Below are 18,063 nucleotides of genomic sequence, written 5' to 3' on the forward strand. Positions count from 1 at the left end.
TTAAGAAACTGTATTGTGGCCTTTAATTACTTCCCTTTTCACAAGGGTGATTCATTTTCCTGTGGCGTGGAGGGGAAGTACCTGCTCATATGTGTATGGCCGCTGAGCCTCTGTGCTGGTCCCAGTCTGTCCAAGGCGGTATGTGCCCTCCTGGTAGCTGGAGCACTGAGAGGAAGCTCCCTCCCCCTGGCCTTGGGGTACGATAAATCCACCAAGACTGTCTATGCTCTCACATTCTTGTTGTGCGATGGCCATGCCTATATTATTTTTATTTTATACAGTATTTTTTTACAGTATTTATTTATTTGAATTTTTCTGGGGTTTTTTCTTTTTTTTTTTTTACATAGGGTGATCTTGAGTGTCCAGAAAGGTGTCAATCACTCTTGTTCTCTAGGTGCTCAACGAGCCGGCAACGGTGGCATATGAGCTCCCCCTGCAAATCGCTTTCCAGAAGTGCGATCATGTGTGCATGTCCTTAGCATAGCCATGCTGTGAGGATATACTTAGCATAGCTATGCTGTATGCATGGAGTTAGCATAGCTGTGCTGTGTGGATGTCCTTAGCATAGCTGTGCTATGTGCATGTCCTTACCATACCTTTATGCTGTGTGCATGACCTCTGCATAGCTGTGCTGTGTGCATGTCCTCAGCATAGCTGCGCTGTGTGCATGTCCTCAGCATAGCTGTGCTGTGTGCATCTCCTTAGCATAGCAGTGCTGTGTGCATGCTGTTGGCTGTACTATGCACTATTTCCAGAGAATAAACGACAAACACAGCTAACATCTAGGACTTGGAGCCAACACTGATTTCTCAAGTCAACACACTACATAATTACTGTGTAATAGGGTAAACTTGACTTTTTCTTTTTTTTTTGCAAAGATTCTTCACTGGTGTTATATGATATTTCTTGATAGTCAGGACTCCACAGCTGATTTATTTCCCCACACACTGCTTGCCTTCTCTGCATAAAAATTACCTCCATGCTCCATGTTGCCCCCTAGTGGATTCTTCAGTACCTCCCTCATAGTAGTGAGGAGTCCTCAAAGTTCCTCTCATTGCTGGACTCAGTGTAGGAGGGCTGTGGATATGTTTCCCCCCCCCCCCCATAATAAATAAATAAATAAATAAATAAGTAAATGAATAAATGAATAAATACAAAGAAAATGTCCTGTTTGTTGCTCTCCTCCAAAGCTGGGATGAGATTGAAATCCTTGAATGGACCCCAAACAGGAGGCCTACAGTAAATATTTTGTACACAGTACTCAGGCATAGGAGATACAGGTATTTCAGTAAGATAGTAAGTTAGAATGATGTTTCATATTTTTAAGGGATAAAAAGAGGGAAAATTAAAAAATAATTTATTATTATATGTTTTATTAAGTGTTTAAGTTAATGATGTACATATTTCTATACAGCCATTTAACATGTTTCAACAGACACATTGAGTTATGCCAGTTTAGTTACCCATTTATTTTGAATTGTAACCTACATCACATTTGTAGGTTACTACTCGGCAGTTCCACACCACTGGCACACTATCTACTACATATCACTCACTAATCAAAAATCTAACTATTACCTTCTATATCGTGTGTTGAGCCACCTCTCCTTTACTTCGAGGGCGACAGACATCAGTGTGATTTTGAATTTAGATTTTTTAAATAAATATAGAATATTATAATGTTATTGTATTATAATGTTATTCTATACCTCCAATTAGGTACATATAAAATACTCCAGTTCTTTGAAAAGGGGAGTTGAGTATCTGCTCATTTGTTGCTTTGCCGTACTGATTCTATTGGATTCATCTAAAAGTTAGGTTTATTTATGGATAGCTGACAACCCAATTTTTGATTAATGTCATTGAATGTATTTAATGATTTAACATTAATATATGTCTTGAGTGCAATGTTGTGTTGCATACAACCCACACACACACACACACACAAAACCTATTTCTGACTTTACTGTTTTGGTTCTGTGCATTTTATTAAGGGAAGGTTTGTGCTATTATTTAATTAATATTGTCATATGTACTTCTAAACCAATGGTCTAGACCCCAGAGGCAGAACACAGATTCTCAAGGGCAAACTCCAAAATCAAACAGAAATGTAGACTGCATGTCCTGGTCTCGGTCTTTAATTTGTCCCTGGGTGGTCACTGCATCGATTAGTGCAGCGATCACAACATTGGACAGTTCAATGAGCTAATTAGGAATGGCTGCAATTTTGCCCAGTTATCATACACGTTTGGTTAGCAGGCCCTGGCCTTCATCCACAGTTTCAGTAAGTGAATGCAGATGTAGGGAGCGTGAGCGCTAAGCTCCTGTGCGCTGGACCAGGATTCCGTGCTGATTCACAGCTTAGGCTAAACTGTTTGTTATGGCTTTGTTGTCAATATTTCATTTTGAGCTTTTTTTCAAATTTTAAACTGTCAAAGTGGTTAAGGTTGTCAAACAATTAAACTTTTAAATTAAAAATTTATCACATTTATCATACACGAACATTAATAACATTTTGTGTGATAGTCAGCTCCATCTCAAGACGTCTTCCCTGTCGTGCAAAAGCTAACTACAGACTGTAGTGCAACTTTTAGATAGCTGTACTTATAAATAGTACAGAAGGTTGTAGGTTCCAACCCAGGATCATGCGCTGCTGAGCAAGAAATTTGTTTTTAAATGCATTCAATTTCACTAAAAATAAGACATTCCATGCCATACCTCTTATGAAGTATGCTAAGCAGTGACCTTTGACCTCACATTTATTTTTAACACTACCTGGTAATGTATATTAGTCAGCAGCTGCATGCAGGTTTCCCAAGTATCACACAAACATGGGATTTGCTGCATATTAAGTATAGGAAGGTCATGATTGGAGCGTGGTGGAGTTTTGTATTAGCTGGTCCCCAGCCAGTCTTCTGCTAGTCCCAAAGTTCAGCATACATGTTTCCCCTTCCATTGTGTGCATGCTCCTGAAATTCAGAGAAGTTTAATGCATCAGTTGTGTTGTAAGCACAGCGAAAGCAGAGACTGGAAATGTTTTAATATTTGAAGTGGGATCATCAAATTCCTGAAATATCTACTATTTATAGCGATGACAACGCAGAGCCCATATAAACAAGACAAGGCCGTAAAACCACTTTAAAAATGTGCCTTTGAACTTTCTTCTAAATAAACTGTTACAAAATGAATATTTCCTTGTCTTAAATGTTTTATTCATGACTTCAAGATTTGAGTCCTAACTTAATAGCATAAATGTTGTGATTTTCCAAAATTGTTTGCCTCTCTGGCATTAGCATATGAAACTGATAATTTGATAAATTTGGACAAAAAAACCCTTATCCACACGTTAATTATTGGTGACTTTTGACTGAATATAATTATTCAATTATCAGCTACACCAGGTAGGCCCTACCTGGTTAATAGCTACTGCTTGGACCCAACACACTGCAATAATGATATTCTGATTAGGGAAATGATTTGAAATCTTAAATATGCGTGAGTCATTGCTTGTCAATCAACAGACTAATGAATAAAAGCTGTTAAGCAATGCTAAATTGAATTTAATTGGTAATTTCTTCATTACTTAAGCCTGTTAAATGACAACCTTGTCCTTTCAAAAGTGATACGAGTACATTTTGAGGTAGTCAACGAAAATGCATGTAAAGCACAGCCAGTTGTTTACATTAATAATTGGGTGAAATCTAAATTAATGTTTATTGTTTGAGCATGATGTAGTATAGTTTTTTGTAACTGTAACTTTAAGGGAAGAACAGCTTTCAATTTAACAAAGGACAGCAATTTTGGAGACACAGACGATAACAGCATATACATAGCCTATTTGTTTTGCAACAAAATACATTTTTATGTGAATAATTTCTGTGGCTAGTTGCAGATGCGTGGGGAAAGATGTGAATCAAGAAGGCTATAAAGATACCGTATATCCTACTAAGATTTATTTTTCTCTATGAATAGCCTTTTGTTTCATGTAAAACCTGGTCAGCAGCATAGTGTCCACTCTGATTAACAGTCAAAGCAAGCCCTTCTTTCCGTTCTCTTTTGCAGGACCTCTACACTGGCGCCTATAACTTTTGACAGGTTTCTCTGACTTCCTTCCAAAATTCCTCAGTGAATTGAATGGCAATTTCCCTGGAAATGACCACATACATTGACCTGAATTATTCATGCACAATTCTCAAACTAAACCAGGTTGTGAATCATCATAGTCTGGTGGCACCACACCTGAGCAGGGAACAAAGTTGTTTTGGTTATCTTGTATCTTGGTTGATCAAAAGTTTACTCCTTGCAAGTGTAGCAGCATAGAAATTGGTTTCTCTGTACTTCCTGGTTGGGTGTCGCTCCCAGGTGGTGGGTGTGTCACTCTAGAGCGCAGCTGGTAGTCATGTATTGAGCTGGGGTCATGTATTTAAGCAGTGGCCTCCCCCCTGCTTCCTGCTCCCCTTTCGTCGTGTCACTTCCGGGTCATAGGTGTTGTTTTGCTGTCTGCGACAGGTACGTTTGCTCTTGCTTCAACTTACTGGTTACTGGTCGTATCGATTGAATTGAATGCTTATGGCATTTATTTTGCGCTATAGAGTTGTTGGTGCGCCCCGCCGTTGAGTGCGTCTTTGGCTTGTGTGCCGCTCGCTTGGTTTCGCTGTGGTAAGTGTTCCCTCTCTCTCAGCATTAGTGTATGCTATGCTATTGGCTAATGCTGGTGTGGTCACAGGTTAAAGCGCTGGTAGCTGAGTTGCTGGGGTGCATGGGCCCCTCTCCCTCCCTCCTCTGTGCTAATGCCCTGTGGATGAAGGTGATATTTTGGAATCAGCTGATATTCACCGCCGCTACCGAACATCATCAAAACGTGACGAGCTGCTGTGCTGCTGCTGTTCTGTCTCCGGCTGCCACTTTTTCATTGTTCGTGCTGCGCTGTATGCCATTTTGTGTGCTGCTTTTCCGCACGTTTGCCTCTGGCTGATCGCTACATTCTGTGCCCTGCATGGTTGTATTGCAAAGCTAGCCGCTCTGCTTTCTCTCTATCCAAAGACCGGACTGTTTGGCTATACACAAGGCTTTTAGCCGGGGTTAAAATCCCCTTCCCGTAATTGTGTGGATGATTTGTGGTTTATTTCGTTAGTTTCCTTAGTTTTGGATTACTCCTATTATTAGTTTGGATTAATTATTAATATACGTCTATTTTTTTGATTACTTCTGTTTGTTCATTTTGATTTAGTTATTTTAGTTGCCCCCTTCAGTCCTTATTTGTTTTTGGGTTAATTTCCATATTTCTCCTGTGGTTTTATATTAAGACAAGTTGGTTTTTATTTTCAGTTGTTTATTTTCCTGATTTCCCTTCCACTAATTGTTTTATCCCTTTTCAGTTGCTGAGGTCGGTGGCGGTGCTGGTGGCGGGATTCCCCCCCCTTTTTTTTGTTGTGTGCTGTGCTCCCTGGGATTCAAGTTGTCACAACCGTGTGTGTGTCACGTGGGCGTGGGTGATTTCTTGGTTTACTGGGTGACTTCCTCCCCACTGGCCCCTGTCCATCCGGTAAGCCTCAGCCCTGATTAGGTTCCCCTTTCCCTCCCTGTATGAATGGTGTTTTCTAATGGTGTATTAAAAATATTTTAATAGTTGAGTGTAAAATAAAGATCCTATTTTCTTTACAAATTGGAACCACGTCTCTGCCCTTTTTGAGTGTTATGAACCTGTGTGTCTAAATGTTATTATGGATGCGCTTGTGTGAGTACTCGCTGCCACACAAGCAGTGTTCTCTCCCCAGTGCATGAACACCTTGTTTTTGTAGTCTAAAGCCTAGTAATATTATCTAATGTCTAGTGCCTTTTCACTGGCTCTAGTCTTCTTTAATTCGCCTGATTCTAGGCATTAAAACTGTTGTCTATTTAACTGAGAGTGGCTGAATGGCCTGCAACGGAATTTGGTTTGAAACTATTTCCTCATTTGTGCTTTGTGTCTGAGCTGTATATTTCAGATCAGTATATGGTTACAGCCACGGGTTGTTTCCTGTCATGGTCCCTATTAGCCTAGTAGCCTAGTTGTTTAACCTATTGATAGGAGTGGAAAAAGCTTTCAAAGGTAAAACATATATAAATAAATAAAGATTGTTGCTTGTCTATCCTGGTTCCTTTAACAATGTATGTTGGTTGTTCCACTCGCATTGATCGTCAAAAATCCTATGAGAAGGTCCAATAAAAAAAGAAAGGCAAGAGAACCTGACATCTTAACTTAACCCCCCCCCACAGAGTTAATGGGTGATGGGTGAGGTTTCATAAATCACATAATGGGTGGACCTACAATGGACAAGTCACTGACTTATTTGTACCAGCTAAAAGGATTAGTTCTTCATTGAATCACAATGATTGCTTCAGATCAACCTTATTTATTTAAGAATCTCACTCTTCTATCACTAATGGTCTTTTGAAATGACCGTGAAAAGATGGGGGTGGATGGCATGAATGCATTTCCACAGAAATGGGAAAGAACTATTGTGCATTACTCATCGTTTCGCAACACCTCAGAATTCTTCTGTCTTGTACACCAACATGTTATGGAAAGCTGTGTGTGTGTACAGTAGACTAGATTGTATGGAAATAAGATCTTATCTTTGGTCACACCCATTCTATATATGGTATTAGATTCTCATGGACTTACTAAGAAGTGTTTGCTCTGTTCCTGTTCAGTAGAGCTGAATGCATGTGTTAAATTTCTTTTGTGGGTCACAAAACTCAAAAGCAGCTTTGGATTAATTTCTTAATCCAGATCTCTGAGAAGCAGTGTACCTTATTATTACCTAGGAAATTCCATGGAAGAACCTGTTTTTTAACTGGAGAGTAAATGCTTGGCAGTTTTTCCAACCTGCACATTTTTAAAGAAATATTTTGCGGTTGCATATGTGAAATTGCAGTTATAACAATATTTATTTTTTCTTACAAGTATGTTTTTCCAGTGCCGCTGCCATATCTGTTTCAGCATGAAATCAACGCAAACACAGGAAGATCATCAAACCACTCACACACACACACACACACACACACACACACAGATACATTGTCTCGGGGTGATTTGCTTCCTCATAAATACCACTACTAAAGGCACTTCAGTTGTCTGAATGTAAGGTCTGAGGCAGAAACTTTTCACTGGATGACTGTCTGTTTTGTGTTTGGGGCATTATGAAGTCTGTAATTATAATCATTTTTGTGACACTGGTAAGTCTCTCAATGTGTTTCCACTTTATCAAAAAAATCTTAATTATTTGTATTATTCTTTATTATAATTATTATGTTTAATTTTGAAGCTGTAAGTCATAGAGTTACATCTAGGTTTTCTTTTTTGCTTTTATTTATTTATTTATTTATTTTGGAATGGAGTTATTCATGGCTTCCTAACAAAGCATGTGTGTCTTTCAGCACCTTGGCAAGACTGACTCAGAGAGCAGAATACGCAATAAGAGAGCCTGGATCATAGAAACCTTCACCATTGAGGAAGAATACAGTGGCACTTATCCATATCTGCTTGGTACAGTATGTATACAAGCATGTTTGCATGATTATTTTAAATTGTATTCATGATTCTGATACCTATATCAGGAGAAAATGTAGTACAGTGGAGTGTTTGAGAGAAATAAACACGAGATATGATATGTAATGGATAACTTACCGATGCATTGATGTATTTATTGAAAAAGGAAAATGACTGCATTACCCTTCTAGTTTGCTAAAGCCCATTGCATTAATATGCAAAGAGAACTATACGTTATTACAAATGATGCGTTTGAGAATAAATGCCGTGCTTGTACACTGTGATTCATTTAGATTTCTGTTACGAGTGAACACAGGGAGAACGTAAATCTCTGGGGGCCAGGAGTCACAGAGGAGCCCACAGGCCTCTTCTCAATGAACAGGCACACCGGAGAATTTTATGTCAACAAGAGGGTAGACTATGAATGTTTAACAGTCATGAAGAATGACACAATAAAGGTGAGGAAAAAATGGTGCTTAAATTCCTTAAAATGTTTTCACAGAAAACCCAATGAAAGTTGATAAATGGGTAACATTATTTATACTGCTGTGATAGTTGTTGAGCTTAATGACAAGAGTGCACAATCATTATAGTTATAGTTTATTATGCACAAATGGCATTGAGTTTCTATTCAAACATTTAGCCAAGTTAGCTGTATGGTTCTTGTGGTAGGTGATAAACCTGGTTGACAAACCATGTACGTTTGTGAACAGTCCTGCTACAAATACATACACAGGTGTATGTCGCTGGCATGACAGCTTCTTAGAACAAGTTTTCATCTGCCTCCAATGTGTTTACAGCTCAGATTAGAAGTGCTAATGGAATCTGGTGCGGTGGACGAAAGGCTGGCTGTTGTGATAGAAGTGAAAGACATAAATGACAACCCCCCTCAGTTCTCCAGCGATGTGTACGAAACTTCTGTGGAGGGATCAGTGGCTCAAGGTACACGGCGTTTGTCTTGTCACACGAACACACATACAGCAGATCTTTTTCACATTTGTTATACTGTACACATTTGTGTTTTAAAAAAAAAAATCTTTTTAAATTTTAAACCGTTTAAAACCAATTTTTATCTATTTTTCTTTTTCCTCCCAAATTGGAATGCCTAAATGAAATCCGCCCTCCCTTCAGCAATGGTACAGTTTTGCACCATGCTGTGGGGGTACTAGTCCTGTGTTGCACTGGCGCTGTACAATTCAATACTATGGGACACAGCCATACACTGGAACAGTGCCTCAAAATGATGACCCACCTAGCAGAGCCAGAAAATATATTTTCCATGCATTCACTTTCTCTTGTAGTTGGTTAAAAAAAATTTTTTTTTTAAATTCTAGTGCATGAGGAAGATTATGATATCTGTGCACTTTTTATTTTGAAAATAATTTTGATTATTTACAGAATTTACAGAATTATTTACAGAAACTAAACTTTCCTTCTTCAACTTCCCCACAGAGACAACTTTGATTATGGTGGATGCCAAAGATAAAGATAAACCAGGGACATCCAATTCAATCTTTGATTTCAGAATCATTTCTGTCGCCCCCAGTGCAACAAATGTGGAATTCTTTATTCAGCAACAGGGAAATAATGGGGCTATATCCTTCAAGGGGTGTTTATATAATGAGGTGAGTAGAAAGCACTGGAATTAGCTTTAAAAATTTGGTGTACTTTTAGGATATATTGTGAATATAGGCAAGACATTAAACTTCATGTAAGTGATATTAAAGCAACAAGATCTGACATCCACTTTTTATACATCATGCTGATATTTTTTGTATGCTATTCTCATTGAACCCAAAAAAAATATTTTTAGTCTTCAAGCAAAAGTATTTGAATAATGCAAACTATTCATTTCTAATTATTTTTTTGATGGTCAGGGGCCCTTTGTAGTCATAGGATTAACTTTAAACAACATGCCCAGAGCATTAGACTTTCACATCAGTTGGACTTTTTAAAATACAAAAAACAAATATTAAAACACTGCTATGATAAATTCAACATTCTGGAAGAGCCTACCATCAAAACAATTTTTTTTTTTTTAATTATTTTTAAATTGTTGTATTATACATAAAGAGCCAAAGCAAATGCTGTGATAGAAAATCTTTTTTTAACCATTCATTTATTTATTTATTTTTATCCTGAAAACAACAAGGTTCTTATTCACTCAAACGTATTTCTCAATTTAGGAGACCATGTTGTATGTAAGCAACATAGTACATTTAAATCTTTTTCAATAAACTGTGCTTCTGTTAAGTGGGCTGCAAAAAAAGAAGTGAACCTGAAGTAAATATTGATTACAGAAACACCACTTCAGGCTTCCAGCAGTTCAGAAATATATTTAATTTCAGAGGGTAATGTAATTATTTTACAATTGTTTAAATCAGGGTAAAACTGAATATACATGAAAAAAGCTATATTTTGCTTAATGAACACTTTTAATGTAAGAAAAAAAAGTGATTGCACAGGGTTTTTGAATATTAAAATACATTATCTCTGTATTTAAGTGCCCTATACTGACAAACAAATGGTAAATGGTAAATGGACTGCATTTATATAGCGCTTTTATCCAAAGCGCTTTACAAGCGCTTACAATTGATGCCTCTCATTCGCCAGAGCAAAAACAAGGAGTATACCTTTATTTTCAGAAAGTTGATAAATACACCATTGTGGTTGAAGCAAAGGATCGTGGGGACAAGGTTCAACTATCAAGCTCCAGCACTGTCATCATTCACATTCTGGACAAAAACAACTACACACCCGTTTTTAGCAGTCGCACAGTAAGTTTCTAAGTAGTAATAAAAATAACAATAATAATACTACTATTCGATATAAATATCTATAGATGTTAATGCTTGAAAACTTCAAGTTCAGGTTCAATTTCCTTATTGTTCTTAATTCTCTGAAGTTTAAGTTTAGAATGCTAGATTTACAGGGAGACTGTTTAACGGCATAATACAGTTAAATCAAATCCTCCAGGTGCCTCAACTGAATAAATGCTCATTTTAAATCACAATACGACCGTCATGAAGTTTGATGTTCATTCGTTTTCAGGGAGTGACTGACACCCATGATTGTGATTAATTTATTATGTGAGATACTCTGCCCCAATAACATTTCAATGATTATGAAGTTATAATGCTACAATGATTGGCATAAAACTAGCATAGCGAGGATTTTAAAGTTGCAGAGAAGAAAAATGATACTCACCTGCTCCTTAAAAAAAATCTCCCACCCTGAGCTCCCACCCAGGGACCAAAGTTTTCAGGTCACACCTTTTCACTGTTTCTTGGGTTATTTGGTCTTTGAGGTTGTGTGATTGAACCTGAAGTCTGGCTTTAATGAACTGTTAATTTGTCATTTAACTGTTTAAGTGTATGTCTAGGGGTTACAATGATTCATTTAGTGTCCTTTTATGGGAAAGGTGCAGACATACACCTCATAAACATTGATAGCAGCTGGTTCTGAATTGTGTGCCTCGTTGTTTCAGGGTTCGGGTCGAGTGAAGGAGAGGGAGTCCGGGATGTCTCCCCTCAGAATACACGTGACAGATAAAGACACAAAGGGTACTGCTGCGTGGAGAGTAAGATACACAATAAAGGGAGACAGGCAAGGGAACTTTGAGATCCAAACTGACCCAGAAACCAATGATGGAGTCCTGACAGTCATGAAGGTAAGATGTTTGACATTTATTTGACATCTATGGTTCAATAAGCCATCATAATTTTTTAAAGTATTGGTGTAATATCAATCTATATGTTTTTATATTCAGTCACTGAACTACATAGCTGGTTTATATAGAATCCTAATAATAAAAAAGTCAAGTTTTCATTGTGCATTCCATGAGTTATAATTTTCCTCTTAATATTAATTAATATTCTTGGTTTAAAGCAATATCAGTTTTTTTTTATATTGTGTTATGTTTATTTTATTATTTGTTTGTGTTTTGTTTTTACTTTTCTGTTTGAGATTTAATACTGTATGTTCAGTTTTAACACTTCACAGTACACCAAAGCCACATTATGTATATCAACACCACATTTAGCAGCTATACTAAAAGTGGATCTATTTCATGTATATTTATTTGTCTGACCTTAAAAGTCATGTCAATATGTTAATATGTGATGCCAGTGTGACACCTTGTGGAAAAACCTTCTGTAGTATACAAATTCATTGCATGTAATCAAATTCATCTGAGAACTTCCTACTGTTGAATGTAGATTTAAAAAAATCCTGTTTCAGCAAATCAGAAAGGAAATGAATTTGTTCGATCTGGTCAACTGTGTGAAAATAAACAGCTTTTCTAAAGTTTTCTTATGGCCAAAACCCTTAAGACTATAAGAATGTCATCAATATAAATAGCCATTTTTGTATGAGTTTTGGAAATGTGTCAGATGAAATTATTACTCTTACAATACTCAGCTAAATTATCACTTTTAATTATTACATATTCTAGCCTCACATCTCATTAGATGTGCTGTGTCACTGGATTATTTTTTGCTCTCTCAGTAAAACTTTTATGATGTTTTGATGTCCTTATGATGTGTAGCACGTTATGCAAAATAATATTTCAGACATCCCAACACAGTTGGGCATTATATGACAAGAACTAATAGCTCATATTTTCAAGGGCCATATACTGTATTTAAATATTCAATAAGACCAGACAATTGTGTTATTGTTTTATATAATAAACTCACAGAATTTGATGGTAATACAACCGTACAGTATTTAGTAAGACAGTTTCATTAGGTTCTCTTTTCTTATGTCACCACAGCCTCTAGACTATGAAGAGAGTTCAGAGAGACACCTGTCCATCACCATAGAGAATGAGAAGCCATACTTCACCTGTCAGGTGAAAAGGAAGACTTCCATTGGCCCCTGGGAGGTGATCAACTCTGTGGCCACGCCTCTCTCTAAGAACTTTACCATCATGGTGGAGGACGCCAATGACCCCCCAACATTCACAGAAACTGTAAAAGAGGTCTGGGTGGAGGAAAACAAGGAGACTGGATACCCTCTGGGGAGTCTTTTTGCTAAGGACCCAGACAGATTCTTCTCAAGTAACATCACGTAAGATTTTGACTATGGATATCATTAGACCCATATTCCATTGTGGATTTAATTATGGCCATTATAATCAAACAGAAAGCTGTTTTGTGTGATTTCCTCTTGAAGGTATTGTTGATTAATGGTAATTTCCCCTCTGCGCTGCTCTCACAGGTACATGAAGGGTGGTGACCCTGGTGACTGGGTGAATGTGAACCTCCAAACCTGCGAGATTACAACGGCTAGGACATTGGACAGAGAATCAGTCCATGTGGTGAACAACACATACACTGTAACTGTATATGCAGTTGATAAAGGTACCAAAGTCATTGTTATTACTGTAGTTATTGGAATAAAAATATTTTAATGTCTGATCTAATTTATCACATTGTTTAATCATTTTGTGCTTTTCCTCACTGGAAGGCAGGCCTCCTCTGACTGGTACAGGAACACTCATCATCCACATATTGGACCAGAATGACGAATTGCCTCAGCTGAAAGAGTCTGCTCTCTCCATGTGCCTGTCGGACCGACCGACCACGGCCACAGTCAGCGCCTTTGACCTGGACGAGCATCCGCACAGCGGCCCATTTCGGTTTGAGCTGCTTGGTGACGTGAAGGAGGAATGGGATATCTCCCCCACCCATGGTAATTGCACGTAAAAAAAGCCTTCTGAAATATTTCCTGAAGGATGCAAGTACATGATGGTAATTGATTTTGAAATGAAATTGATGAAATTCCACTAAGAGAGTTCAGTTTCAGCAATCGGGTCTGCTTTATGTCCTTAAATAAAAGAATGTAAAGTCAAGGTAGTGTTTGTAGTTTTGGGCTTTTCTTTATTGTAACTTAACATTTGTAGTTGTATATTCATATAACATAACATATTAATTCAGATATTTGAACAATTCCTTCAAACTTTGACTAAGTCGAATCAATTCAGACAGTAGTTATATCTCAAGCGGTACATTGGATTGTTTGTTGGACTGCTATGGACTTGAGCAGACATTGTTTTCATTAAATGTGTCGCAGTAGTTCACATTTTAGCACATGAGCAATACAAAACTCATACTAAGCTGTGATTTCTGCTGACTGGAATATGACTGGACTGGAAATGTCCATCTTGCTCACGCTAACATGTGTTAACAAATAATGAACATTCTGTATAATGCAGAAAAGCCTTGTTCTGTATTTGAAAAACTTAACCCAGTTCCAGGTTAAGTATGAGCTTTTTTTTTCTTCTGGGCAGCTATGAGTAAAGCCTGTTGGAGGAATAATCGATTTCCTTTTCTAAAGGGACCACAGTAAATCTGAGAATGAAGAGCAGGGCTTATACAGGGCTTCACCAGCTGCAGCTGAAGGTCTATGACCTCGAGGGAAGCTTCTCTCTACAGACTCTCTCAGTAACCGTGTGTGACTGTTCTGTCACCCCCACCTGCATGACCCATGCATCAGCCAGTACCGGAGTCAGTGGAAGTGCCACTGTGATCATGCTGTTTGCCTCACTCGTGCTCCTGGGTAAGTGACTTGCCAATTTTACAAGTATACCATGTGAAAATGATGTGTACAGATGCTTTTAGAACACAGGGTGGTTGGAGGTATATGATAAACCAGTGTTTTCCAAAGCTGGGGTTTGGGGTCCTCAGCAAATTTGGAAAATGTTTCTCTTTTAACATTTCATTTTTAGAACCATATTTTGCATTGTGCTTTTCTGCCTCTCGCCCAATGCACACTGGAATAGGCTTCTGCTCCCACCGTGACTCAGGAATAAGTGGATACTAGATGGATGGACTGTTTTTTTTTTTTTGACTTTTCAGCCTTGTCTGATTTGTACATTGTTGGTAATATTGTGATAGCTGTTATTGTAATTTCTATTTATATCGTGCTAAATAGACAAATATTTTTGGATCCATGATATAATGATATTGTGGTTCAGACTGGTTGTAATCATTCTTCATGTCTTTTTTAAATGTCAATGCTTGAACACTAATACATATCATGAATACTAAACCAGTCAAGCCTTTTTCCAGTACAATATTTAGAGTTAATATATATAATTAGTCAAAACATAAATGTATAATATTGTACATTTTCAAAGTTTGTTTTTAATTTTAAAAAAGTGTCTGATTGACTTTAAGGTTTGCTGCTGATGGCAATCTCTGTCTCTTGTAAGAGACGCATGTTCCAAATAATAAAAGAAGATCCTAACGAGAGCTGGCTTTCATTCAATGTAGAAAACCCTGGAACTGACTGTGAGGTAACTCTTTTCTCAGTTTAATTCAATAACAGTTCATGTGCCTTTAGTATGCATAGGGTATTCCCAAAAAAAATGTAACCTGAATTTTAGTCCTTATCCTCAAGGTGCCACTGTAAACACATCACTCGCTGTAATTGGTGGTAAGCAAAAGGACCATAAGCAATGGTATGATTAAGGACTGAAGATGTACTGTATGTAATGAATGCATCAGGAAGCCTGGACTGCTTGTTAAGTGGCTTTAAACCATGAGAGTCCAATGTTATGTTACAACAACTATTGTGGGTGTCCGTTGATTGAATTTGTCAAGACTTATATTTTGAAGGCCATGATTAGCTCATCAGCTGAATCAGGTTTCAGAAAGTTGCATCCACACAGGCCATTTTCAAATAAGAGTGGACTCTTCTCTGAGATGATTAAGGTATGACATTGTGTTGATTGGTGAAGAGTTTCAGAAAGTGCTGATGAGAAAGACATATACGTTGAATAGGCAATGGTTGTACAAGCACTAATATAACATTTTATGCTTTATTTATGCCCAGGTTCCCTGCCTACCCCTCCTTATGCAGGCAGATAACCTTCCAATGGAGAACAGACTCAGACATGTAATTCAGAAAGGAGAACCTCCAGTAAGTCCATATATCTTCATTCTTGTCATTACTCGTGCACAAACAAATTCCAAAAAATGGAATTCTCAAGAACAGTTTAAAAAAAAAAACTACTTCTATTTTCAGTTTACCGATGTGCATTAAGATTTCATAACTTGGTATTTTGAATCAAGTTTATTGGTTCTTCAGTTTTGAAGCTGAAATGACAAAACAGAGATACAACGGTTTTGTATATCATCAAAGATTTGTTTTCAAATCTCAACACAGCATGGAAGATTTAATAAACTATTTCCAATTTCATTTGTACATTTTGCAGTATATTTTTTGCAATTTATGTCATTAATAAATCATGTTACATTCACACGTAAATCTAAAGGCATAGTTAAAGTGTGAGTCAGTTCAGCATACGTCAAAACAGACCACAGTCATTACTTAAACATACCATTTTCTGTTTGTTTTTCTGTTGTTTTTAAGCTTAATTCAACAATGCCTGGTTAATTAAAGTGTCGGGCTGGAATGTTCCGATCTTTCATTATGTTTGGAACCAAAAACGAGTCTGTCAAGATTTCAACCAGTTCAGCAAGCTGTGGTATCGTTGCAGTCAAAGAAAACATCACATATGCTGTAAATATGATTTGCATAACTGATAAGCTACTTGTTTTAGATCTGAATCACATGAGTGGTTTACTTAAACTTTTTTGAAACTTTAGATTTTGCAATATTAAAAATTCAGTCACTTTGACAGGACTTCAAATCCCCCAGAAATAACTATCTGCCTGTGAATGGGGGTTTCACCAAGGAAGATGAAGCCCTGTGGTCTTTGCTTGGACAGGTATGTTTTATAATTTTATGTAAATGTATGTCAGAGCAGTTTGAGGCTTGCCCTTAAAACCACAGCTAACATTTGTTGCCAACAACAGATAAGCCTGTTCTCCCTCCTGTCTCTGAAATCTGACTTTCATTCGCTCAGTGATTTTATTTCCCCTCATTTCTGTGTGCATCCACCCCTCTCCATTTGCAGGTACTGCAGTACTCCCTAACAGACTGTCAGGAGCTGAGCGACTACAACCCCAGAGTTTATGCTTACGAGGGAGATCTAAGCCCTGATGCACAGCTGGAGAGCATCTGCACCGATGAGGAAGAAGCCAACTTTTCGCCACAAGACCTCCTGGAACTGGATCGGAAATTCATTAAACTGGCAGAGATACTCATCCCTCACCCAGCACTCCGCTGAAGCAGTTGGTTGGCCTAGAAAACCTGCCCAGGCTGCAACGTGAGTTGTCCTGTAATGGAGCAGGCCACAGCTGTCATATCTAATCCAAAATTTCGGTCATAAATCTTCATAACCCTTTACCTGGCTGACATTTTTATTCCCAAACATTCCCAGAACTTTAGGAAAGTTTGGGTAACCGTTCCCAGCATGTCCATTTGTCCTGTTTTTTGTATGTCCTTCTGACATTATCTTTAATCCAGTGGACCATTGCAGGAAAGGCCTTCATTCAGTTATGCCAATGCTGGCATTGTCATAGCAATGTAAAAATAAAGTGCATAAACAAAGCCCCAACGTTCATCAACAAAGCTTCAATGTTATTAAATCAATATAAACACATTATATTTACATTTGGCTGGTGTAAATTTTGAGTGGCTAGTGACTGGAAAACCACTAGCCGCAGTGGTTGGTGAGCCCTCTGCCAGGAGGAAGGACATCCTCGGTATGTGACTAGCATAGTCCCTATGTGAAATAGGACTGGACCAAATAGAGGACAATCACAACGTGTAAAATACGGTATATAAAATACAGTCTCCAATGTAAATATCAGTAGGGAAACCAGGACAGAAAATCCTGTTGTGATTAAGTTCTTAGTTGAGGATAACATAGGGGACTCGCATCTTATCAGCCCCACCGTGAGGTGTGGCCTAATTTATTCCCCGTCACAGATAGAAAACTTGCCAGGCTTGGTTTTTTTGAGAACATCTCAAGAATGTTTCGACTGGGTTCCTTCCTGTGCCTTCTTGTGCCTTCTGTTCTGATTTGGCTCCATAACCAGCTCAAACAAACCATACTAATACAGAAGCCTGGATTCAATTTCTCCTTAACTTCATAATTAAATGCAAGTGGTCTTTTTGTTTACTCACAAACTAAAGATTTCGTTTTTTCTAAACCATAAAGGAAACCATTGAAAGCATGTATTTCAAACAATGACCCAGATATATTTTTTATTTTTTGGTGAGTACTAGAATGTATGTATGGCATGAGTAAGAAATGCTTCCTTGGAATAACACAGCTTAGGTGTAACATTGTGTGACCTTATAGACTGAGAAACACTGAAATGAAATACTGATTCCAGTGTTATGGTAACTGACGACCATTGGACCAAATATGTATCACTTGTGCGAAGTCAAAGAACTGCGGAAAAAGTTATATTTATGATATTTAGTTGCTCAGCTGTTTTTATTTTGAAATTAAATTTGAAACACCTCATTTGCTTTTAAGGTGTGATTTATGGTGCTTATTTGCAAAATCTTAAAGGATTTATTTTCCTTGGTGATGAGATCACACACATCCCACACCTCTTTTTTTCTGGGGTATGTGCTACAATGTTGTACAGTAGAGGCATTTCCTC

At 37.7% G+C, this 18,063-nt stretch overlaps 1 protein-coding gene across 1 annotated transcript; it reads left to right on the plus strand.

Moving 5' to 3' along the window:
* The first annotated feature begins 95 nt into the window (after positions 1–95).
* Positions 96–17,921, plus strand: LOC118211413 (B-cadherin-like). The gene is made up of 18 exons (XM_035388607.1): positions 96–197; positions 395–463; positions 4,593–4,659; positions 5,379–5,545; positions 7,423–7,536; positions 7,828–7,992; positions 8,335–8,476; positions 8,987–9,159; positions 10,180–10,311; positions 11,022–11,204; positions 12,309–12,604; positions 12,755–12,897; positions 13,004–13,228; positions 13,874–14,095; positions 14,716–14,834; positions 15,374–15,460; positions 16,185–16,271; positions 16,461–17,921. The coding sequence occupies exons 1-18, from the start codon at positions 96–98 to the stop codon at positions 16,671–16,673; spliced, it is 2,706 nt and encodes a 901-aa protein (XP_035244498.1). The 3' UTR covers positions 16,674–17,921.
* Positions 17,922–18,063: the final 142 nt, after the last annotated feature.

Source organism: Anguilla anguilla, chromosome 13 (genome assembly GCF_013347855.1).
Source record: "Anguilla anguilla isolate fAngAng1 chromosome 13, fAngAng1.pri, whole genome shotgun sequence".
Taxonomy (NCBI): domain Eukaryota; kingdom Metazoa; phylum Chordata; class Actinopteri; order Anguilliformes; family Anguillidae; genus Anguilla; species Anguilla anguilla.

Coding starts and splice junctions, on each gene's coding strand:
- LOC118211413 (XM_035388607.1), top strand. CDS start 96: ATGGCCGCTGAGCCTCTGTGCTGGTCCCAGTCTGTCCAAGGCGGTATG. Junction 8,477..8,986: donor GGAGGGATCAGTGGCTCAAG/GTACACGGCGTT, acceptor ACTTCCCCACAG/AGACAACTTTGATTATGGTG. Junction 9,160..10,179: donor AGGGGTGTTTATATAATGAG/GTGAGTAGAAAG, acceptor CTTTATTTTCAG/AAAGTTGATAAATACACCAT.